Raw genomic sequence first — 20,610 nt, 5'->3', positions numbered from 1 at the left:
CTGCTACGATCTGGGAGTGATTTTACGAATGGGAGCAAAGCTTTTTCTTTAGCTGACTATTTTCCGCATGAAGCTCCAGATTTTTTTAGCATATAGAGTCCTATTTATCTCTTCGTCAAAGTAGTCATTTTTTCTTAAAGTAATTCTTAAATGACTGAGCTTGTCCCCCAAGTTCTGTGACTCACACATTCTCCTGTCCCGATCCTCCAATGCCTTAGACCACAGCCTAATGCGCATATAACTACTGTAAAATCACTAATGATGTAAACACCAAACCTGAAAACGTGCGTTGTATACTGTATATTCTGTATGGTTGTACTCTGAATATTCTCCATATGCTGTTACTCCGCCACCAACAAACCAGGCCCACAGCGCGAAATGCCCCCATGTCGATATACTCGGCTATTGAATCTACATAGATTTTCAATACTTTCGTCTCTACTGAAACAAACATCTCGTGTGCTTTGCCGGAGTTTTAATTTATAAAAATTGGTGAAAGCGTCCGTATACGATAAATATATGGAAGGAACAACAAAGCAGATGATAAACTGCCCCATATTCCCGTGATGAATATCAAAATACAGAAGCCTTTTTGCTCACAGCACCTACGTAACATATTTACACTCTAAAAGCTATAAAGTCCAAACAACTTGACGGAAAGTTAGAATGCGGAGAACCAAGCCTGCGTATCCCAAGTAGCTCTATCGCTCTGGCCGGTTCCAATTCTTGTGGTGAAACGAGAATCGCCGTCAGAATTTAAAAGGCAAGAAGAGGAAATGTGATGGTCTCAGTATATCTCTTCAGAATGGCGAGATGGTTCCTTCAAGAAAACCACTGTAGATTACTTCCCTATAGTTGTTTAACGAAGGTGTTAGTATACTCAAGCTAAAGGCTTCCTCGTACTCTTTCTTGTTTACCTTATGTAAAGTTGATGCAAATACACTATCTTCACAAAAAAATAAGTAAAAAACAGAACATCTTGAACTACTAGAGATAGGACGTTCATATTCACAGGACATGTACATTAATATGTTCTGCAGCAATGATTAGCATTTTAGTCAGCTTGGTTCAGCACGCGTCCTGTTGCCTATTAGGCAAAGGGCCCACAATGGACTCTGATAACTTGTTCCATGCGTGATGGCATCGACACGTATAAGGCGCGAATGGCATACTGTGTCGTATAGCCGTCCATGTTGCATTCACCTGATTCCAAAGTTCATGTGTGGCGGTTGGCATTGGATCAGAGCTCTGCAGCCATCGTTTCCCCATATTCCATGCATTTTCGATTGGCGACAAATCTGATGACCTGGCGGTCTTGGGCAAAAGGCTGACATGCTGTGAGACCAAGAAAGCACGTGTTCGTGCGGTAACATGTGGTCGTGCATTGTCTTGCTACGGGTCGCAGGATCACATCGGTCACAGTGCCCTGATTTGTGATTCTACCAAATAGCACCCCACACAATGAGGTCTTGAGTTGGCGCTGTACATCTTGTGCGAATGCAGTCCCTTTGATGCCGCTCCCACTGTCTGCGGCGAAACAAAATGGAAACAAAATGCGGGCTTCATTTTCAAACAAACAGGACTTGGATTCGACTGAAAACACTAACTGCTGCCATTCTCGACCCAGTGATGTCGTTCCATACACCACTGCCGTCTAGCATGTTTTCGCACATTCGTCAAAGGTAGGCGGAGAAGTGGACGACGCGCACGTAATCCATGCCATAATGAAAGGCGACTGTCACCCCTGATAGTGTACGATGAGTTGCACTGTTTCACTATTGTGTTCTGTTTCTTCTGAACATGACTATACATTGAAATACCTTGACTTTCTATTTATGATTACGGAAAACCGGCAGTACACCGTGCCAGCAAGACATCGGGACAAGTGATAAGACAGTTCCAAACAACCGGCCCAGAACAATTTCTATGGCCTATCCAACAAGTCGGTTCTAGTTTTGAGCTCTGACAGGAAGTCATTAAAGTCTGCAGAAAACATGAATCATGTTGTCCTATGATATCTACAATTTCTAAAATTCTAAATACGGCAGTAATCATGTTCGATACGCCATCTGCATTTAAATTTCACGTATGTGTCGGTGATGTTGCTGCCAGCCAATCCGACACACGGCAGTGAACTACTATAGTCATTAAGAGTTGTTTAGTATTTTCCATACAGAGCATACACTTGAAAGCAGATATTAGATGAATTAGCCTACCGTGAGTGTATAATTGTGCAAAGCAAAACCATACAACTAACTGAGTCCGTAAGCAGTCACGAATGACTTGATTAATACTGTACGACGCGTTGAAGGTTTTAACTCTCGCCTGCAGATACTTCTGGACTGCAGTTCTCGTACAGATTCAGTAACTATAATTTAACTTAAACTAGAATTTCTACTCTATTTATAATTACAGTCAGGTATCCATTTACATTTCGTAATATTTAGCGCATCCTACGTGAACAGTGCAATGAAATCCCCCAAGTAAACACTATCGTACCGTACCGATGAAATCATTTGTAACTCGTTTCCGTGTGTCAGGTCTTTTTTATTCTCCGATTGTACATTTCATAGAATCATAGATTTTAACATAAAAGCTCAGTTATCTCCAGGCTCCGTTATGAATAAATTAAACATCTGCACTAGCATGTAATTTACTTCGCATTTCAAAATTCAAAATTTGTGACATTTATTCCAGCATAGTCGTGATCTGATAGTAACATATCAAGATGTTGAAGTACTTCCAAGGAGTCGTTTATTTAAAGTCTTAGGGTCTGCCAACGTTGAAGGGAAAGCAGACGCGATACTTCCCGCATTTGACAAATATGTAGAAGAGGATTTAACGCGTACACCCACACGAGGAAGCATTTCTTCTTTCTCTTGGGACTTTCAGGAAAAATTAGGAAAACTTAAATCTCTGTGGATACTGCGCACTTCGAACCGACGTTCTCCGAAATACTACGCTAGCGCCTCGAATATACGTCAGTTGTATATTCCACTGCAGAAGATAGAAGAAAAATGATATCTGAGAAGTTCCGATTTCAAAACATCCATTCTTAGAAACTCTAGTACGAAAGGTTACGACGCATCTGACATCGGCTCGTGGGTGGAACGATGTGATTTATGCTACAAGCAAGGTCAAGATCGCTGCAAGCTTGAATGACAATAGGTGTTCGAAGAAACTGCGAGAACCGTCCGAGCAGCGTACAATGTGCAGGTCGTCACTGTCCATAACCGACCATACATCACGCTGCACGTCGTGTCTGGCCTTGAATGAAAGACGCGGCAGTATGAGCACGACTAAAGAAAATAGGAACGCAACAGGAAGTGCGCGTTTCCACTCACTTATTTGCTATGCAATATTACTGGGTGTAACAGGTTTTACGAAGACAGATACTGTGAGCTATACAGGGAAAACTGGCAGCTTAAAAATAACTTACTGACCAGTACGGTACGGTGCCCACATCTTCTGTACGCACACGGGGCAAATTATCTTCCCATTATCGGAGCTGAGTAACTCAAAGAATTCACGGAAAAGCCTGTGACTTAATAGTAATCCTATGGATTATATAAGGCCATAGAATCAAAATCCTTGGTATAGGATTATATAAGGCCAGAGAATCAAAATCCTTGATACATTTTGGACTAGAGAATGTACTGAACTAATTGAAACTTGTGCTGCTTAAACACCCGAACCGGAGGAGGTACCTCAGTAAGATGCTGGACTCACATTCTAAAACTAAAACTAAACTAAACTCCGCCCAAACAGTCCATGAAGGCCCAACGGCAGCGACCGGCAGCAGTGTTATCCTCAGCCCACAGGCGTCATTGGATGCGGATATGGAGGGGCATGTGGTTAGCACACCGCTTTCCCGGTTGTATGTCAGTTTACGAAACCGGAGCCGCTATTTCTCAATCAAGTAGCGCCACAGTTCGCCTCACAAAGGCTGAGTGCACCCCGCTGCCAACAGCGCTCGGCAGACCGGATGGTCACCCATCCAAGTGCTAGCCCAGCCCGACAGCGCTTAACTTCGGTGATCTGATGGGAACCGGTGTTACCACTCCGGCAAGACCGTTGGCTCTACTCACATTCGGTCGTCCTAATTCGGGTTTATCGCGAAACGCTTAAATCGCTTACAGAAAATGCCAGATTAGCTCTGTTGAAAAGGATGCCAGTCCATCTTGATGTATGATTTAAGTCCTATTCACAAATTCCATAATGCCAATGTTGGAATTGCTTCTCTGTGAAGACTAAAACTAATTTCTTGCCAGGTACTTTATATGGACGGGACGTAGAACTGTAAGTAAATAACGTATCACGAGCGACACTATAATCATCAGGCAAACTCAGCAAGACCTCCACTGATCAGCCAAAACACCATCACGGACCTCCGCGAGACTGAATGTCTCTCTGTCGCGTTGCGGACAGGTGATAAGCGGAGCAGAGACGAATGGGTGACCATACTAGTGACGATACGGGCCGCAAGCAAATCGGGAAATCCAATAGCATAACCATCCTTGACAAAGGATAGATCGTTACAGCTAGGCGCCGGGGAACAAGCATCTTGGAAACGTCGAAGCTGGTTGCCTGCTGCGTGAGCCTCTACTGAACATAGTTGAACGTGGGCGGAACCACGACTACGCGACATGGTATTGGACATCAAAAAAATGGTTCTGAGCACTATGCGACTTAACTTCTGAGGTCATCAGTCGCCTAGAACTTAGAACTAATTAAACCTAACTAACCTAAGGACATCACACACATCCATGCCCGAGGCAGGATTCGAACCTGCGACCGTAGCGGTCGCTCGGCTCCAGACTGTAGCGCCTAGAACCGCACGGCCACTCCGGCCGGCTATTGGACATCAATGCGCCATCACAGAAAGTGGATGTCGGATGCTTGTCCGCTCTTTAAAGCGGGATAGGTAGACATCTGTGACTGATATGACGACAGAGTTAAACAGTGCTGGTGCTGGCCCAAGTTCTGGATCGCGCCGACCCTACGAGCTCCAATTTTGACCGAACGACATAGACAATTATGGCTGCAGTGAGCACGGGATGATCGAGACTAGAGCGTGGATAAACGGAAAAGTGTCGCATGGCTGGATGAATTACCAGGTCGACTGTCACGTCCAGGTACGCCGTCATCGAGACGAACTGCTTCTCGAAACAAACACTGCGCCACCGAGGCAGGTCGGTGGGTACAGTATTATGATACGACAACAGTCGCCCTCGCCTCCATGGGACCTGCGGTGGTAATCGATATCACCACGATAGCTGCTGGCTACGTGAACATTACTGCAGACTGCCGTGAGGGATTAGCCGAGCGGTCTTAGGCGCTGCAGTCATGAACTGTGCGGCTGGTCCCGGCGGAGGTTCGAGTCCTCCCTCGGGCGTGGGTGTGTGTGTTTGTCCTTAGGATAATTTAGGTTAAGTAGTGTGTAAGCTTAGGGTCTGATGACTTTAGCAGTTAAGTCCCATAAGATTTCACACACATTTGAACATTATTGCAGAGTAACTGCATTCCGTGGCACCTGATGTCTTCCTCGACGCCGATGGCATCTTCCAGAAGAATAACTCCCGTGTCACAATGCCAGAACTGTGCTTCAGCTCTTTGGGGAGCATGATAGTAAACTCAAGTTGATGTACTGTCTACCAGATGTGCCTGATCTGAACCCAGTGGAACACATCTAGAACACCACTCGCCAACTCCACGCCCACAGACTACCAGTCCGTAATTTACAGGAATTACGTGACCTGGTGCCGAATACTTCCGCGAACCTACCAAATACTCCTCGAATCCATTCCACGCAGAGTCACCGTTGTATTGCGTTCCAAGTGTGGACCAACACCCTATGAAGAAGCTGCTTATAATGTTTCAAGCCTGCCCCGTTACTCGGTGCGTATTGAATTAGCCAAATGCACCATTTTTCTGCGCACAAAAAACCACTCATACATTTGCAGGAAACCTGGGAACACTCTAAAAATGATACTTTTCAGTGTACCGTAAACAAGATATGCTATACTTAAGCGCAGACTCTAAGCTACTGCATTCTGCGGAAAAAAATGCAAATGACCGTAACTGCGCACATTATTCACTCGCCTAAATGTGAAGGCCAGTCGAAATAAAGTGCGGCAAGTGGACGTACATTTTACTTTATATTTCTTGCTTTACATGTTGTAAACTTATGGAATCCCGTAAATAGCAGCGGCGTTTCATTTTCTTTTCAACCTTCATTCCCTGCTCTTGTAGGTATGTCTTTGTGTACTATAAGGAGAGCAAGGAGCGTTCCCAGTCGAGAGTATTTGGGTGTGGATTCAGAGTTCCGGTATTTGTCATACGACCAAGAGAAACTACCTGAAAGCCTTGATCGCTGTTGTTGGGGCAACATCCCAAGTCAAAAATATGCCTTTCCGCTCTGTAAAGCAGGATACGTGGACATCTGTGGCAGATACGTGCATGTAGCTGTTTGTATACGTTCTCGAGTGTGACGCCGACGAATTGTATTGCAAGTAAGCACGTTTACCTGACCGCTGTATCAATTTCATTTCTTATTTACACTGTAACCCGCAGTCATGGCTAGTTCTTGGCGGTGCGATCCATTGCAAGGTACAACTCTGTACAGCCATACCCTAAGCAGCTGGGAGTTAGGCAGAGGACTTCCCTGCTGAGAATATTTGGGAAGATCTTTCCAGACACAGTCGAAACTAAGGGATTGAAACTTTTTAACCGTGTTTCCTGACTAGTATAGGCCAGAAAAGCAGATTAACGCCTGATACATATATACGTGTCTAACGTGGTAGAGTCAGTGACCAGTTCGACATGTATGGCAGTGTACCTCGAACGAATAGATTTGTGTGCGGCTGAAAACGTAAGTAAATATTCGAGGATTCATCTGTGAGTTTCCGACTCATCAACATAAGACGATACACGCCATAAAAAAATATCAAGCAGGAAAAGCGCTTCGTTAATTTCTCCATGGTAAAGGGCAGACAGAGGAACATTTCACTATAACAATGCACAATTGCAGCTTCTCTAACCTTTTACTACGGAAATAAATTAGTACAACGCGTTCGGAAGCACTCTGCTGACAGCTGCGTACGCAGAGAAGCACTTGATATCGTATCTCTCCACGAAAGAAAGCTAAAGTTAAATATCTAATGAAATCTTCACTTCTTCCTTCACCGTCGCTCGTGCTCCTAAAACAGTGTTCGAATTTTGTGATTTGCCTAGGTAATGAAATAAGCCAACGTTGACAATAGACGGCAGTGCGTCGGTGAAACGAAGGCGACAATGCGTTTGGTTAACACCACACGACAGAAACAGAACTTTTATGCCATATTAACGATAATATAAAACATAGCCACGGACGTATTCTTACGTAGTATGGCAACTTGGTGGTTTCTTTGCCGGTATTTTGCTTGGCTGCGAAGGAAGTGGGCTCGAGGAGGGTACGAGGATTAATGGGCCTATTATCACGGAGACAACAATGCATGAAAAAGTAGTTAGCTTAGAAATGGTGGGTGTCTTGGCTCGATTTTTCTAATGCCGTGGGACTTGCTGGCCTCGTTCCATTTGCTTGGTGTCGTCCTTCTGCTTCTGTTGACATCCTAAAAGGCATCAAGGATATCCGGATTGATGTATGCGAGGTGACAAAACAAAACCTTTTGTGTGTGTGTGTGTGTGTGTGTGTTCCTTACGACAGGCACTTTTTTGGAGAGATTCTCTGGAACAAGGAAAATCCTCTGTTGTTTGCTGAAGGATGAAAGGCTCTTCACTGAGTAATCGTAATTACCAGTACAACACACAGTGTCACTATAATAGCTTTGTGCGTAGAGACGTCACATTGCAGCACACGAGCTGCAAGTCCCAAAGCATAGGATAAGACTCTTCTGGAGATATCATACTTTCGAATCAAAGAGAAATTCTGCAATCTTGGGTGATCCAGAGCCGTAGATCTGGCGTTTCATATGTGAAATGAGGTGATGAAAAGAGAAGCAAAAGGAAAATAACGTTAAGGTGAGGAGATGGCTGTTACCAATCCCATGTGAAAAACGAGCGACCATACAAACGTGTGGAGAGCCAGTTTCAAAGAGAATAAAGAGACGATCTATTATTGTCATTAAATTCTTCATTTATGTGGCCACATTGTCCGTAATTTCTTTATAATTCTTGAGGGTGTTTTTGTTCTGTCGCTGCAACTACAAAAATGCGTGTTTTTTCCTCACCAGACGCGTTTCTCTTTATTGAGGTAAAGCATCATCAGTGGTCTGTAATTGAGTTATTTAGATTTTGATTTGTTGTAGGATCGAAAAACAGTTCGTTAACAATTTATTCATTTCTACTTAACGGTGATTTTCGCTTGATTTCTCGCTTACATCGGGAAGTGGCGTTTGCTAGCACATCGTTGACGTTTTCCTTCTTTGGACACTGATTCTCCAATGTCAGCGAGACAGCAAGCGGAAATCACCGTTAAGTATAAATCAACATATTGTTAACTAATTCTTTTTCGATCCAAAAGCAAATCAAAATGTAAATAACTTTATTACAGACCTCTGATGATACTTTACCTCAATAAAGCGAAACGCGTCTGGTGGGGAAAAAAACACGCATATTTGTAACTGCAACGACAGAACAAAACTACCCTCAAGAAAAGATGCACTATCGATTCGTTCTCGTCTAACAAATATTGTTGTTCGATCTCTTCCATCCAGATTTGCTCTCATCCGAAAGCCAAATACAAACATATATTCATCATTTGGATTTGCAGATCCTTGTGGTGACCGTGTTCGCAGTTAAAATTGTACCATTTGAGGTCCGCCAGTTACGCAAAACACCGTTTTTCTAAGTACCCAAACATGTTTCAGCACCACTGAGCCATCATCAGTGGGTTTCCGTTTTATTTATTCTTTGGACTTGGTGGTGTACAACAACCACAATCACACTGTGTTCTGGTGAAGTGAAAAGTGCTTTTACGACCTTATTTGTGGAAAATACGTGTTACATTTACCTGTGCATCACGACACCTCATCATGATGCGGGGAATAAAAGGGCTTGCCACAGGAAAACATGACAAGCTACATGTAGTAAATAATACACAAGTGATCTGGAAAAATCATGCAAAGAATAAATAAAACGGAAACCCACTGATGATATGCACAGTGGTGCTGAAACATGTTTGGGAACTGAGAAAAAAAGGTGTTTTGCATAACTGGCGGACCTCAAATCCTACAAATTCAAACACAAACAGTTTGCGCAACGAGCTTTTAGCAAAAGTTCTCGCGCGGTATCGGCAACTGGACGACGCTACAGACGTTGAAGATAATACGGATATGTGCACTGCCGGTGAAGTACCTTCAGAAGATACTAAAACACGTATCTGAAGATACTAAAACACGTATCTCATGTTGTTGTTGTAGTCTTCAGTCCAGAGACTGGTTTGATGCAGCTCTCCATGCTACTCTATCCTGTGCAAGCTTCTTCATCTCCCAGTACCTACTGCAACCTACATCCTTCTGAATCTGTTTAGTGTATTCATCTCTTGGTCTCCCTCTACGACTTTTACAATCCACGCTGCCCTCCAATACTAAATTGGTGATCCCTTGATGCCTCAGAATATGGCCTACCAACCGATCCCTTCTTCTAGTCAAGTTGTGCCACAAATTTCTTCTCTCCCCAATTCTATTCAGTACCTCCTCATTAGTAATGTGATCTACCCATCTAATTTCAGCATTCTTCTGTAGCAGCACGTTTCGAAAGCTTCTATTCTCTTCTTGTCTAAACAATTTATCGTCCATGTTTCACTCCCATACATGGCTACGTTCCATACAAATACTTCCTGACACTTAAATCTATACTCGATGTTAACAAATTTCTCTTCTCCAGAAACGCTTTCCTTGCCATTGCCAGTCTACATTTTATATCCTCTTTATATCAGTTATTTTGCTCCCCAAATAGCAAAACTCATTTACTACTTTAAGTGTCTCATTTCCTAATCTAATTCCTGCAACATCACCCGATTTAATTCGACTACGTATCTCATAGTATACCGAAATGTGGTGTACTGATACCTGGATTCTCTTCGACTGCATGCTGAATGCTATCTTCCAAATGGGCGTATGAGTAAATTATCCACCTCCACCCACCGTTTGTGGCATTCCTTCCCACGGTTGTAAACAGGAGCCATGATACGCCCTGTGTGTCAAAATGCGTAAAGGACACAGCTCGTAATTCAAGTCCGGCAGCGCCACAGGTTTTACACTGGAAAGTCTGCCGACTGATATGTCTCTGAGAGCTAACTTTTTTATGTTATTGCCTGACTTCAGAGCCACAAAAGAGAAATTTCCTTGTGCTAACCAAAGGTGTTGGGGGTGACTGAGAGGGGAGAAACTGCTATACGAATACAGGTGGCGCAGTCGGAGGGAGATGTGGTGGGGTACTCACTTGTGACGAGGACGGCGAACATGATGAGGAAGCCGGCCGCCGTGGCGAAGTACTGGCGGATGCCCTTGGCCTCCCGCTGGAGGATCTCGAAGAAGACGACGTAGAGCAGCGTGCCGCACGCCAGGCCCTGCAGCGTCGCAGTAGCCGCCGACGAGCCCACGCTGGAACCCTCCTCCGTCTGCAACACACACATCCCGTGGTCGAGACACGTCGTTCACCCACCAGAAATAAAAGTAAAACTGTGTGGCACTGCTCTCTGGAGGGCTCCGAGTGATAGACGCTGCCGCGCTAGCGTGAAAAGTTGTGTTAAATTCTTGGGATTACAGCTTGGTAATAAATGCAACTGGGAAAAGCACACCACAGAACTGCTGAAGCGTCTTAACAAATCTCTATTTGCAATGCGAATTGTGTCAGACATATGGGATATAAAAATGAAAAAACTGGCATAGTACGCTTACTTTCATTCCATAATGTCATATGGGATTATTTTTTGGGGCAATTCATCAAGCCAAGCTAAAATTTTCCGGGCACAAAAACGTGCAGTAAGAGTTATATGTGGTGTGAACTCAACAACATCCTGCAGAAGCCTGTTTAGGGAACTAGGGATACTAACTACTACTTCCCAATATATTTATTCTTTAATGAAATTTGTCATTAAAAATATATCACTTTTTCAAACCAACAGCTCAATTAATGGAATCAATACTAGAAATGAAATGAAATGTCGTGTGACGAGGGCCTCCCGTCGGGTAGACAGCTCGCCTGGTGCAAGTCTTTGATTTGACGCCACTTCGGCGACTTGCGCGTCGATGGGGATGAAATGATGATGATTAGGACAACACAACACCCAGTCCCTGAGCGGAGAAAATCTCCGACCCAGCTGGGAATCGAACCCGGGCCCTCTGGATTGACAGTCTGTCGCGCTGACCACTCAGCTACCGGGGGCGGGCACATACTAGAAATAAGAATAATCTTCACAAGGATTTAAAGTCACTTAGTTTTGTACAAACCTTGCAGAACTAGCACTCCTGAAAGAAAGGATATTGCGGAGACATGGCTTAGCCACAGCCTGGGAGATGTTTCCAGAATGAGATTTTCACTCTGCAGGAGTGCTAGTTCTGCAAGGTTCGCAGGAGAGCTTCTGTTAAGTTTGGAAGGTAGGAGATGAGATACTGGCAGAAGTAAAGCTGTGAGTACCGGGCGTGAGTCGTGCTTCGGTAGTTCAGATGGTAGAGCACATGCCCGCGAAAGGCAAAGGTCCCGAGTTCGAGTCTCGGTCGGGCACACAGTTTCAATCTGCCAGGAAGTTTCACAACAAGGAACTACATTTGCACACCAAAAACCGTGTTTAAACACTGATATTGCAAACAAGTGTAGCTCTAAGTTTAAATGAGGTAACAAGAATAATATAAATGACTTGCCTGGAAATTTTTACTTGAAAATAACGAAACAAGCTTCCTGTCAAACTCACTGACAATGATAATGATGTATACGATAACTGATGTGATCCGTTCTGGGCAGGCAGCAACGCTGTTCGTGGCAAAATATAGCTAAAGGCCACTTCGGGTCCCCTCCCACCCTCTCTGACCACTTACCCCACCTTCACCCGTTTCATAGTGTGGTTGGTGAAGATGGTTATTGAACGTTCTATGATTATGTCTCATCCTGACGATTATTCGCATTAAATGTGTGGAACCAGGACTTCGAGATGGTTCAAATGGCTCTGAGAACTATGCGACTTACTTCTGAGGTCATCACTCGCCTATAACTTAGAACTAATTAAACCTAACTAACCTAAGCACATCACACACATCCATGCCCGACGCAGGATTCGAACCTGCGACCGTAGCGGTCGCTCGGTTCCAGACTGTAGCGCCTAGAACCGCACGGCCACCCCGGCCGGCGGACTTCAAGAGAATGTTTATCTGTGAAAGGCTGGAATTTCCGTAGCGCTTTTCATGTAATGAACAACGAGAGGGACTCCCGCATAGATAGACTCACAAATATTATCCGTATTAGTTGGAACAGTGCCGAAATTCCGAACGAATAAGAGAAAACCACCCACTAGAGTTCCCTGCTCCCAGAAAGTACCAAATACAGCTGGCATTGATAGATGGCGCGTAGTGAGGGCCGCGCCCATAAACCAGCGTTCGTGTCGCAACGGGAGCGCCGGCGGCTGTAAAACGGACGGGTAAGCAAAGGAAATGGGGGGCGTCGACCGTAAAGGCTGGTATGAAGCGCCAGCGTGCTTACTCAGCGATTGCACTCGCATAGCCAGCCGTGGCACCGACGGACCCGAACTAACCCAGAGGAGCGGGTTAGGGCTTAGCTCATTCTATACCCGACTGCCATCAAATGGTGAGCACAAGGAAGGAGGTAGGGGGCGGGCAGGAGATTTGGAGGTTGGTTCTCGAATCCTTCACGCATATCAAAGAGGCTCCGAATCCCCGAATCCCACCTCAGCGGGTCTCACTGCCACCAGTTTCCAAGCTTTCTGCATTTTCGAAAAACTACAGCATGATTAGTCAGCCTTTTGACGATAACTGAGGAGTTTCACGAAGGTGAAATAGCGGCTCTAGCTTGAAAAATCCGTCATAAACGGACGGGTAGTCGACATGCTAACGACATTCCCCTCAGATAAGCATACAATGACCTCATTATGCACTGGTTTGTTCGATACCGTGGATCCTGGGCCTGATCTGGGTTTTTAAATTATAACGACTTGAATAATAGCGTCGCTTGTATGTTGTTGTTGTGGTTCTTCATAGCAAAGACTGGTTTGATTCAGCTCTCCATGCTTGTCTAGCATGTGCAAGGCACCGAGCGAGGTGGCGCAGTGGTTAGACACTGGACTCGCATTCGGAAGGACGACGGTTCAATCCCGCGTCCGGCCATCCTGATTTAGGTTTTCCGTGATTTCCCTAAATCACTCCAGGCAAATGCCGGGATGGTTCCTCTGAAAGGGCACGGCCGACTTCCTTCCCCATCCTTCCCTAATCTGATGAGACCGATGACCACGCTGTCTGGTCTCCTTCCCCAAACCAACCAACCAACCAACATGTGCAAGGCGCTTCAACCCTGGGTAACTACTACGACCTACGTCCATTTCAACTTGCTGTTGTACCCGCGTCTTGGTCTCATCTCTCATATTTCCCCCCCTCCGCCCCTCCTCCCCAAATCACACCTCCCTCCAGTACCAAAGTGACGATTCCGTAATCCGTCTTGATATGTCCTATCAACCGATACCTTATTTAATCATGTTTTGCCACGAATTCCTTTTCTCCCCAGTTCGATTCAGCACCCTGACATTAGTTATCCGATCTACGCCGCTAACCTTAACCACATTTCAAAAGCTCCAGTTCTCCTCTTGTCTGTACTGTTTATCGCCCATATTCCATATCCATACAAGGCTACACCACAGACAACTATCTTCAGAAAAGACTTCGGAAGATTTAGATTTATACTCCATATCATCATTTTTCACAAATACCTTTCCTGTTACGATATCTACAGGGAGTAGACAAAAAGACGGAAACACCAAAAACACGCCGGCCGGGGTGGCCGAGCGGTTCTAGGCGCTACAGTCTGGAACCGCGCGACCGCTAGGGTCGCAGGTTCGACTCATGCCTCGGGCATGGGTGTGTGTGATGTCCTTAGGTTAGTTACGTTTAAGTAGTTCTAAGTTCTAGGGGACTGATGACCTCAGAAGTTAAGTCCCATAGTGCTCAGAGCCATTTCAACCATTTTGAACCAAAAACACACCACATAACCATGGGTAATATGCTGAGGAGACCCTTAGCGTTCAAAACAGCGTCCTATCGTCTACGGATGGACAAACACGAGGCCTGTATGGTTTTCTAGGGAATCTTATACCATTCTTACAGCACAATAGTGGCTATTTTAGGTAACGACGATGGAGATTCATAGCGATCAAGGGCCTTTCTCTCCAAAGTAGACCTCAAAGGCTCGATAATACTGATATCTGGTGACTCTGGCAGCCAGGGGAGATGCCATAATCCATCCTCCTGATCACAAAACGATGAGAGCTGAGTGAAGGCAGGCTCTGTCGTCTCGCAACATAACATCACTTTTGAGGAACAAACATTTCTACCGTGCGATGGACCTGATCATGAAAACGGTCCATAATTATTGTCTGTGGTGAGACCTTACATAGTAACCATACGGCCATGGAATACGACGATGTGGCTGCACCAATAAACCCCGAACCGCCGGCATGTTTCGCTCTAGGGGCGTAAACTCGGCCATAAATTGGGAATAGTATGGAACAAGACTCATCCGATCAAATGACTTTCCTCCATCGCACCAGGTTTTATGGCTTCGACAGCATGTCTTGCTATTACAGTCATTTGCATCACTGTTGAGTGTTTTGCAATCACAGCTCGCCCTATAATTCCCTGCTGATGTTGGTTTCGTGCTTACAGGCTGCGCGAGTGTTGGGGTTGGGTTGGGTTGTTTGGGGAAGGAGACCAGAAAGCGAGGTCACCGGTCTCATCGGATTAGGGAAGGACGGGAGAAAAGTCGGCCGTGCCCTTTCAAAGGAACTATCCCGGCATTTGCCTGGAGCGATTTAGGAAAATCACGGAAAACCTAAATCAGGATTGCCGGACGCGGGATTGAACCGTCGTCCTCCCGAATGCGAGTCCAGTGTGCTAGCCACTGCGCCACCTCGCTCGGTGCGCGAGTGTGACATTCAGATATGCAGCGGTTTTTGCAGCTGCTGTCCTCTTATTTTGCGTCACAGTGCTGTTCAGTAACAGTCTGTCATGATCACTCACACACACTTTCGCCTGCCTTCTGACTTAGCGGATGATGTTTTTACGCTTTCCTTATATGAGCTATAAATCTCAGGTGACTCTGAGGCTCCTTTGGTTAAGGGCGCCAACAATTTGCCCGCGATCGAATACCCTTAGCTCCGACATAACGGACTCACAACCACACAGAACACTGTTCAGACCACGAGTGACACATACATCGTATTGACGACTTTGGTTCAAAAAAATGGTTCAAATGGCTCTGAGTACTATGGGACTTAACTGCTGAGGTCATCAGTCCCCTAGAACTTAGAACTACTTAAACCTAACTTAACCCAAGGACATCACACACATCCATACCCGAGGCAGGATTCGAACCTGCGACCGTAGCGGTCGCCCGGTTCCAGACTGTAGTGCCTAGAACCGCACGGCCACACCGGCCGGCTTGACGACTTTCCACAGGGGCCGTTCGTAGTCAAATATGACAGCGCAGCCTGCAGGCTCGGCTGGCACCTGAATTTATTTTCAAGCGTACATTTCTCATACTGTTTCCATATTTCTGTCCAACCCCTGTATATATGTGTGTGTGTGTTTTCCAAGATAGCTCTGGAACGTCTACATCTACATCTACATCCATACTCTACAAGCCACCTGAGGCTTTGTGGCATAAGGCCCCTTGAGTACCTCTATCAGTTCTTCCTTCTATTCCAGTCTCGTATTGTTCGGGGAAAGAAAGATTGTCGGTATGCCTCTGTGTGGGCTCTAATCTCTATGATTTTATCCTCATGGTCTCTTCGCGAGATATACGTAGGACGGAGCAATATACTGCTTCACTCCTCGGTGAAGGTATGTTCTCGAAACTTCAACAAAAGCCCGTACCGAGCTACTGAGCGTCTCTATTGCTGAGTCTTCCACTGGAGTTTATCTATCATCTCCGTAACGCTTTCGCGATTACTAAATCATCCTGTAACGAAGCGCGCTACTCTCCGTTGGATCTTCTCTATCTCTTGTATCAACCTTATCTGGTACGGATCCCACACCTGTGAGCAGTATTCAAGCAGTGGGCGAACAAGTGTACTGTAACCTACTTCCCTTGTTTTCGGACTGCACTTCCTTAGGATTCTTCCAATGAATCTCAGTCTGGCATCTGCTTTACCGACGATTATTTTTATATAGTCATTCCATTTTAAATCACTCCTAATGCATACTCCCAGATAATTTATGGAATTAACTGCTTCCAGTTGCTGACCTGCTATATTGTAGGTAAATGATAGAGGATCTTTCTTTCTATGTATTCGCAGCACATTACACTTGTCTACATTGAGCAATTCCAGACAAAACTCGTATGTATATGAAGTAAGGAAGGAAGATTACGGCATAACGTCGACGACGAGGTCGTTAGAGGCGCATCAAAAGCCCGGATTGCGGAAGGATGGGGAGGGCGGCGTCTGTGCCTTCTGAAAGGAACCAGTCCGACATTTGTCTTAAGTAATTTAGGGAAATGACAGAGAAAGCTGTATCTACATACTGTGACGGGGTCGTGAACTGCCTCTCCCCCCCCCCCAAAAAAAAAAAAAAGAGAGCGAGAGAGAGAGAGTCCAGTGCCATCCCGCTGCGCCACCTCACTCGGTGACATGTATATGACTTACGGAATACACTAGTAAGGTATGACTAACGAGGTAAGATCCACAGGGCGCTTCGGCGCGAAGCAACGAGGCAGCACAAGGTCATAAACTAGTTACACAATATTCTTCTGCACTGTGTCATATTTTAAAGTCTCTTATGCGAGAGAAAACGACGATCGCGAACTTCTGACAATGGTGTTATCAAGACAGAATCAGCTCTTATATCTTTTAAGATAGCGCCAAAATCCGCCAGTTAAATGTCCAGATTTCTGTTCAGTCGCTGTGATTTGCAGTTCTCTACTGCCCATCTGAAGTGTTACATTTAGATATAGTATCTCCCCACATTGTGAATTTATATATATGGCGTCAGAGATAAGTATCTTGTGACCGTAACACCGCTGATAAAGACCGCGCGTCAAGTTCAGAAAGGGCCCTGCCTCCGCAGAAGCCCTTGCCCCAGTTTTATTTCAGAACGATGACCAGCTCAACAGATAATAAATCAAGTAGAGGAATGTGGCAGAAAAGGAACATCTTGACCAATACCGAAGCGGAACGCAAAACCTTTTGTTTTTTAGTGAATCATAAAAGTAATGTAACGAATATGTCCGAAGGAAAAAGTGGGTCATAACGCAAGGAATTGTACGCATAAAATAAAATCGGAGGCAACAAGAAGTGAAAACGACCAACAAATTAAGAGAGCAGCATAAAATAGAGAAGGATGGTAGCACTGACAAGGCACAGCCTCTAAAGTTAATGACCTTTCCCGAAGAATAGAAGTATCAAAACATGAAACTGTACATAAATTAAGTAGACATCGTCGTTATCCATCTGATACGAATAAAAAAAAACTAATCTGGATTTCGACATGCTTTACGTCCAGCAGCTTTACGCATCCGCGAATATCTACATCTACGTGATTACTCTACTATTCACAATAAAGTGCCTGGCAAAGGGTTCAATGAACCACCTTCAACCTGTCTCTCTACCATTCCACTCTCGGACGGCACGCGGGAAAAACGAGCACTTAAATTTTTCTTTGCGAGCCCTGATTTCTCTTATTTTATCGTGATGATCGTTTCTCCCTATGTAGGTGGGTGCCAACAGAATATTTTGGCAATCGGAGGAGAAAACTGGGTGATTGAAATTTCATGAGAAGATCACGTCGCAACGAAAAACGCCTTTGTTTCAATGATTGCCACTCCAATTTACGTATCTTGTCTGTGACACTATCTCCCCTATTTCGCGATAATACAAAACGAGCTGCCCTTCTTTGTACTTTTTCGATGTCGTCCGTCTGTCCCACCTGATGCGGATCCCACATCGCACAGCAATACTCCAGAACAGGGCGGACAAGCGTGGTGTAAGCAGTCTCTTTAGTAGACCTGTTGCACCTTCTAAGTGTCCTGCCAATGAATCGCAGTCTTTGGTTTGCTCTACCCACAATATTATCTATGTGATCGTTCCAATTTAGGTTCCTAATATCGCAAGTTAACCCATTCTCCGCCACCTCACTTCTATTATAATATTGTATTATGTGCTTTTGTTTCTTCTTTATGTTGCTGCACGTTTTGTTTTCGTGACACATTGCAGATGTCGCACGGGAGAAACGTATTTTCCCTGTCAATGCTCTCCCACAAGAGACAAAATACCTGAAAGCAGAAAGGTATTTTCGATTTACAGTATCTGGACAAAGAAAAGCCTGCAGAATCCTAAACAAGAACATAAGTAGATAAACGGTTTTTAATTTAAATTGTTTCACCGGTGAAAAACTCCACCTATTTTACGAGGACAATATAGTATTCGATGTTCTTTAGCAATTAGAAACGAAACAAGATAGAAAAGATAAAGTAGAAACACGCTGTTTATTGTCTTCTAAATACGAGAGTTGTCCAGAAAGTAATGCACCGCAATTTTTTCTTCCACAATTCTTTATTGAACATGATGAGAATTACACACACGAAAGAATGGTGTTTTATTTACACACCCTATTTTTCCACATAATCTCCATCCCTTTCTACGGCCTTCCTCCAGCGCGAAACAAGGGCGTGTATGCCCTGTCGGTACCAATGGTTGTCCTGGCGGTGGAGCCAGTGCTTTACTGTGTGAATCACCTCCTGATAGTTCTAAAAACGTCTTTCACGAATGGCATCAGTTAATGGCCCAAACAAGTGGAAGTCCGAGGGGGCTAGTTAAGGTGTGTCAGGTGTGACAGCCGTGGATGGTCTCCCGACCGCTGCAAAACGTTGAGTTCCTCCGAACCGCCTTCTATTGACCTCGCCCTCCGTGCCCACCGACTAACTGTACTTCTGTCGACTGCTCCATAGGCTTTGCACAAGCGTTTGTGTATATTCTCCACAGTTTCTCTCTCTGCAGTGAGAAATTCAATGACGGCACATCGCTTGTAATGTACATCACCTACAGACGCCATTTTGAAACTGTCTTGTAGCTACGCTATCTGTCGAAGGTGACGGAAACTTGGCGCGCTCTCTCAGTAGACTTCAAATAATACGTACATACGTAACGTTTCGCATTCGTAGCATTGTTTTCGGTCACCAAAAGAAATGCGGTGCACTACTTTCTGGGCAGCCCTCGTACTTGCTTGCTGTGTTTGTAAGTATATCTTTTCTCGAGAAAATAAATGTACATGCTTTGAAAAGTATGGGTGCTTTTCCTACTGTTTCTGTTTTCAGTTTACCATACGACCTTTGCCAAAAATATCACTTTGAGTTTATGCTGTGGTCTTTAACATTGCCTCTTTCTACATTCTTCTACTCTATTTCGAGTTTTTGCGTAAAACTATATGGTCCCTGCAAGATTCACCAGCTTCTAAACTGATACTGTTATTATTCAGCTTACCCGCGAGTCCGTAGAGGGTGGTATATGTGACGTACAGTATAACTGGTCAGCATTTCCACCCGGAATTTGCGATTGTCAGACTTTCCTTGATCCGCCTTGGTGGGTCGTGTCGTCGGATTTCCTCCTACTTGTGCGCGGTGCAGCTCTCGTAAATGTCGTCCCGTGCAGATTCTTCATTGGCGCATTGGATGTAGCTGTCGATGGAAGCTAATTATCTGAAATTGCTGTCGATCAACTTTGGGGTATCTATTTACTCGAAATTAACATTCAGAATGCGGTAATATCACTTTTATTCCTATTAGATGAATAATGTAACACTCATGTCACAAATTACTCGTAACCAAGAGCATGGTTACCATCGAACAAGACAGGAAGAGCTCTTAACGCCGACTGCCGACTTTGGCGCGCAGTCCGTATCTCTTACTGGTTTCGTCACAGTTCGTGGATTTCCGATCAAGTTCGTACTTACTAAGATATGCAATTGTTAATGAACGGGTGTGAATTATAACGAGGCAAAATTATGATAAATTGTTTTAAACATCCAGAGGCTCCTCCTAGTATTCATGTTGTCATAAATGACTTTAATTATTAAATATAAATAAACAAAATCGGTGACTTTGGCGCCAAGATGGCGGTACTTCCCGTCATGTATATTTCCCAGGCTGACGCTTGTTGCTATGGTCCAGCGCCGAGCCCCACCCCACTACGCGCGACATATGGTCGATTTGTCACCTTGCCAGCCAACGTGGGAAATGCTCTCCGACTCATGGCCGGCTACGGACTACAGCAGTTCCTAAGGCCGGTATTACACTATCAAATTTCTTTGTCAAGTATCTTTGTCCAGTATCTTTGTCAAAGATATTTGATGGTGTAATAAGGAACTTTGTCAAATGTCGTCCAATATTTGATCAAAT

General features: G+C 44.7%; 1 protein-coding gene and 1 pseudogene across 4 annotated transcripts in view; both read right to left on the bottom strand.

Moving 5' to 3' along the window:
- LOC126093841 (uncharacterized) overlaps window positions 1-20,610 on the bottom strand; it is a 140,148-nt gene that overhangs the window by 38,553 nt on the left and 80,985 nt on the right. For all 4 annotated transcript variants that reach the window (XM_049908752.1, XM_049908753.1, XM_049908750.1 and 1 more), the window contains one exon: window positions 10,444-10,621. In XM_049908752.1, coding sequence (XP_049764709.1) covers window positions 10,444-10,621 — 178 coding nt within the window. The remainder of the gene's footprint in view (window positions 1-10,443; window positions 10,622-20,610) is intronic.
- LOC126103316 (5S ribosomal RNA) lies at window positions 3,962-4,079 on the bottom strand (annotated as a pseudogene).

Source organism: Schistocerca cancellata, chromosome 1 (genome assembly GCF_023864275.1).
Source record: "Schistocerca cancellata isolate TAMUIC-IGC-003103 chromosome 1, iqSchCanc2.1, whole genome shotgun sequence".
Classification (NCBI taxonomy): Eukaryota; Metazoa; Arthropoda; class Insecta; order Orthoptera; family Acrididae; genus Schistocerca; species Schistocerca cancellata.
The sequence above is the reverse complement of the archived record's forward strand: the minus strand, read 5'-3'. Positions and strand labels throughout refer to the sequence as shown.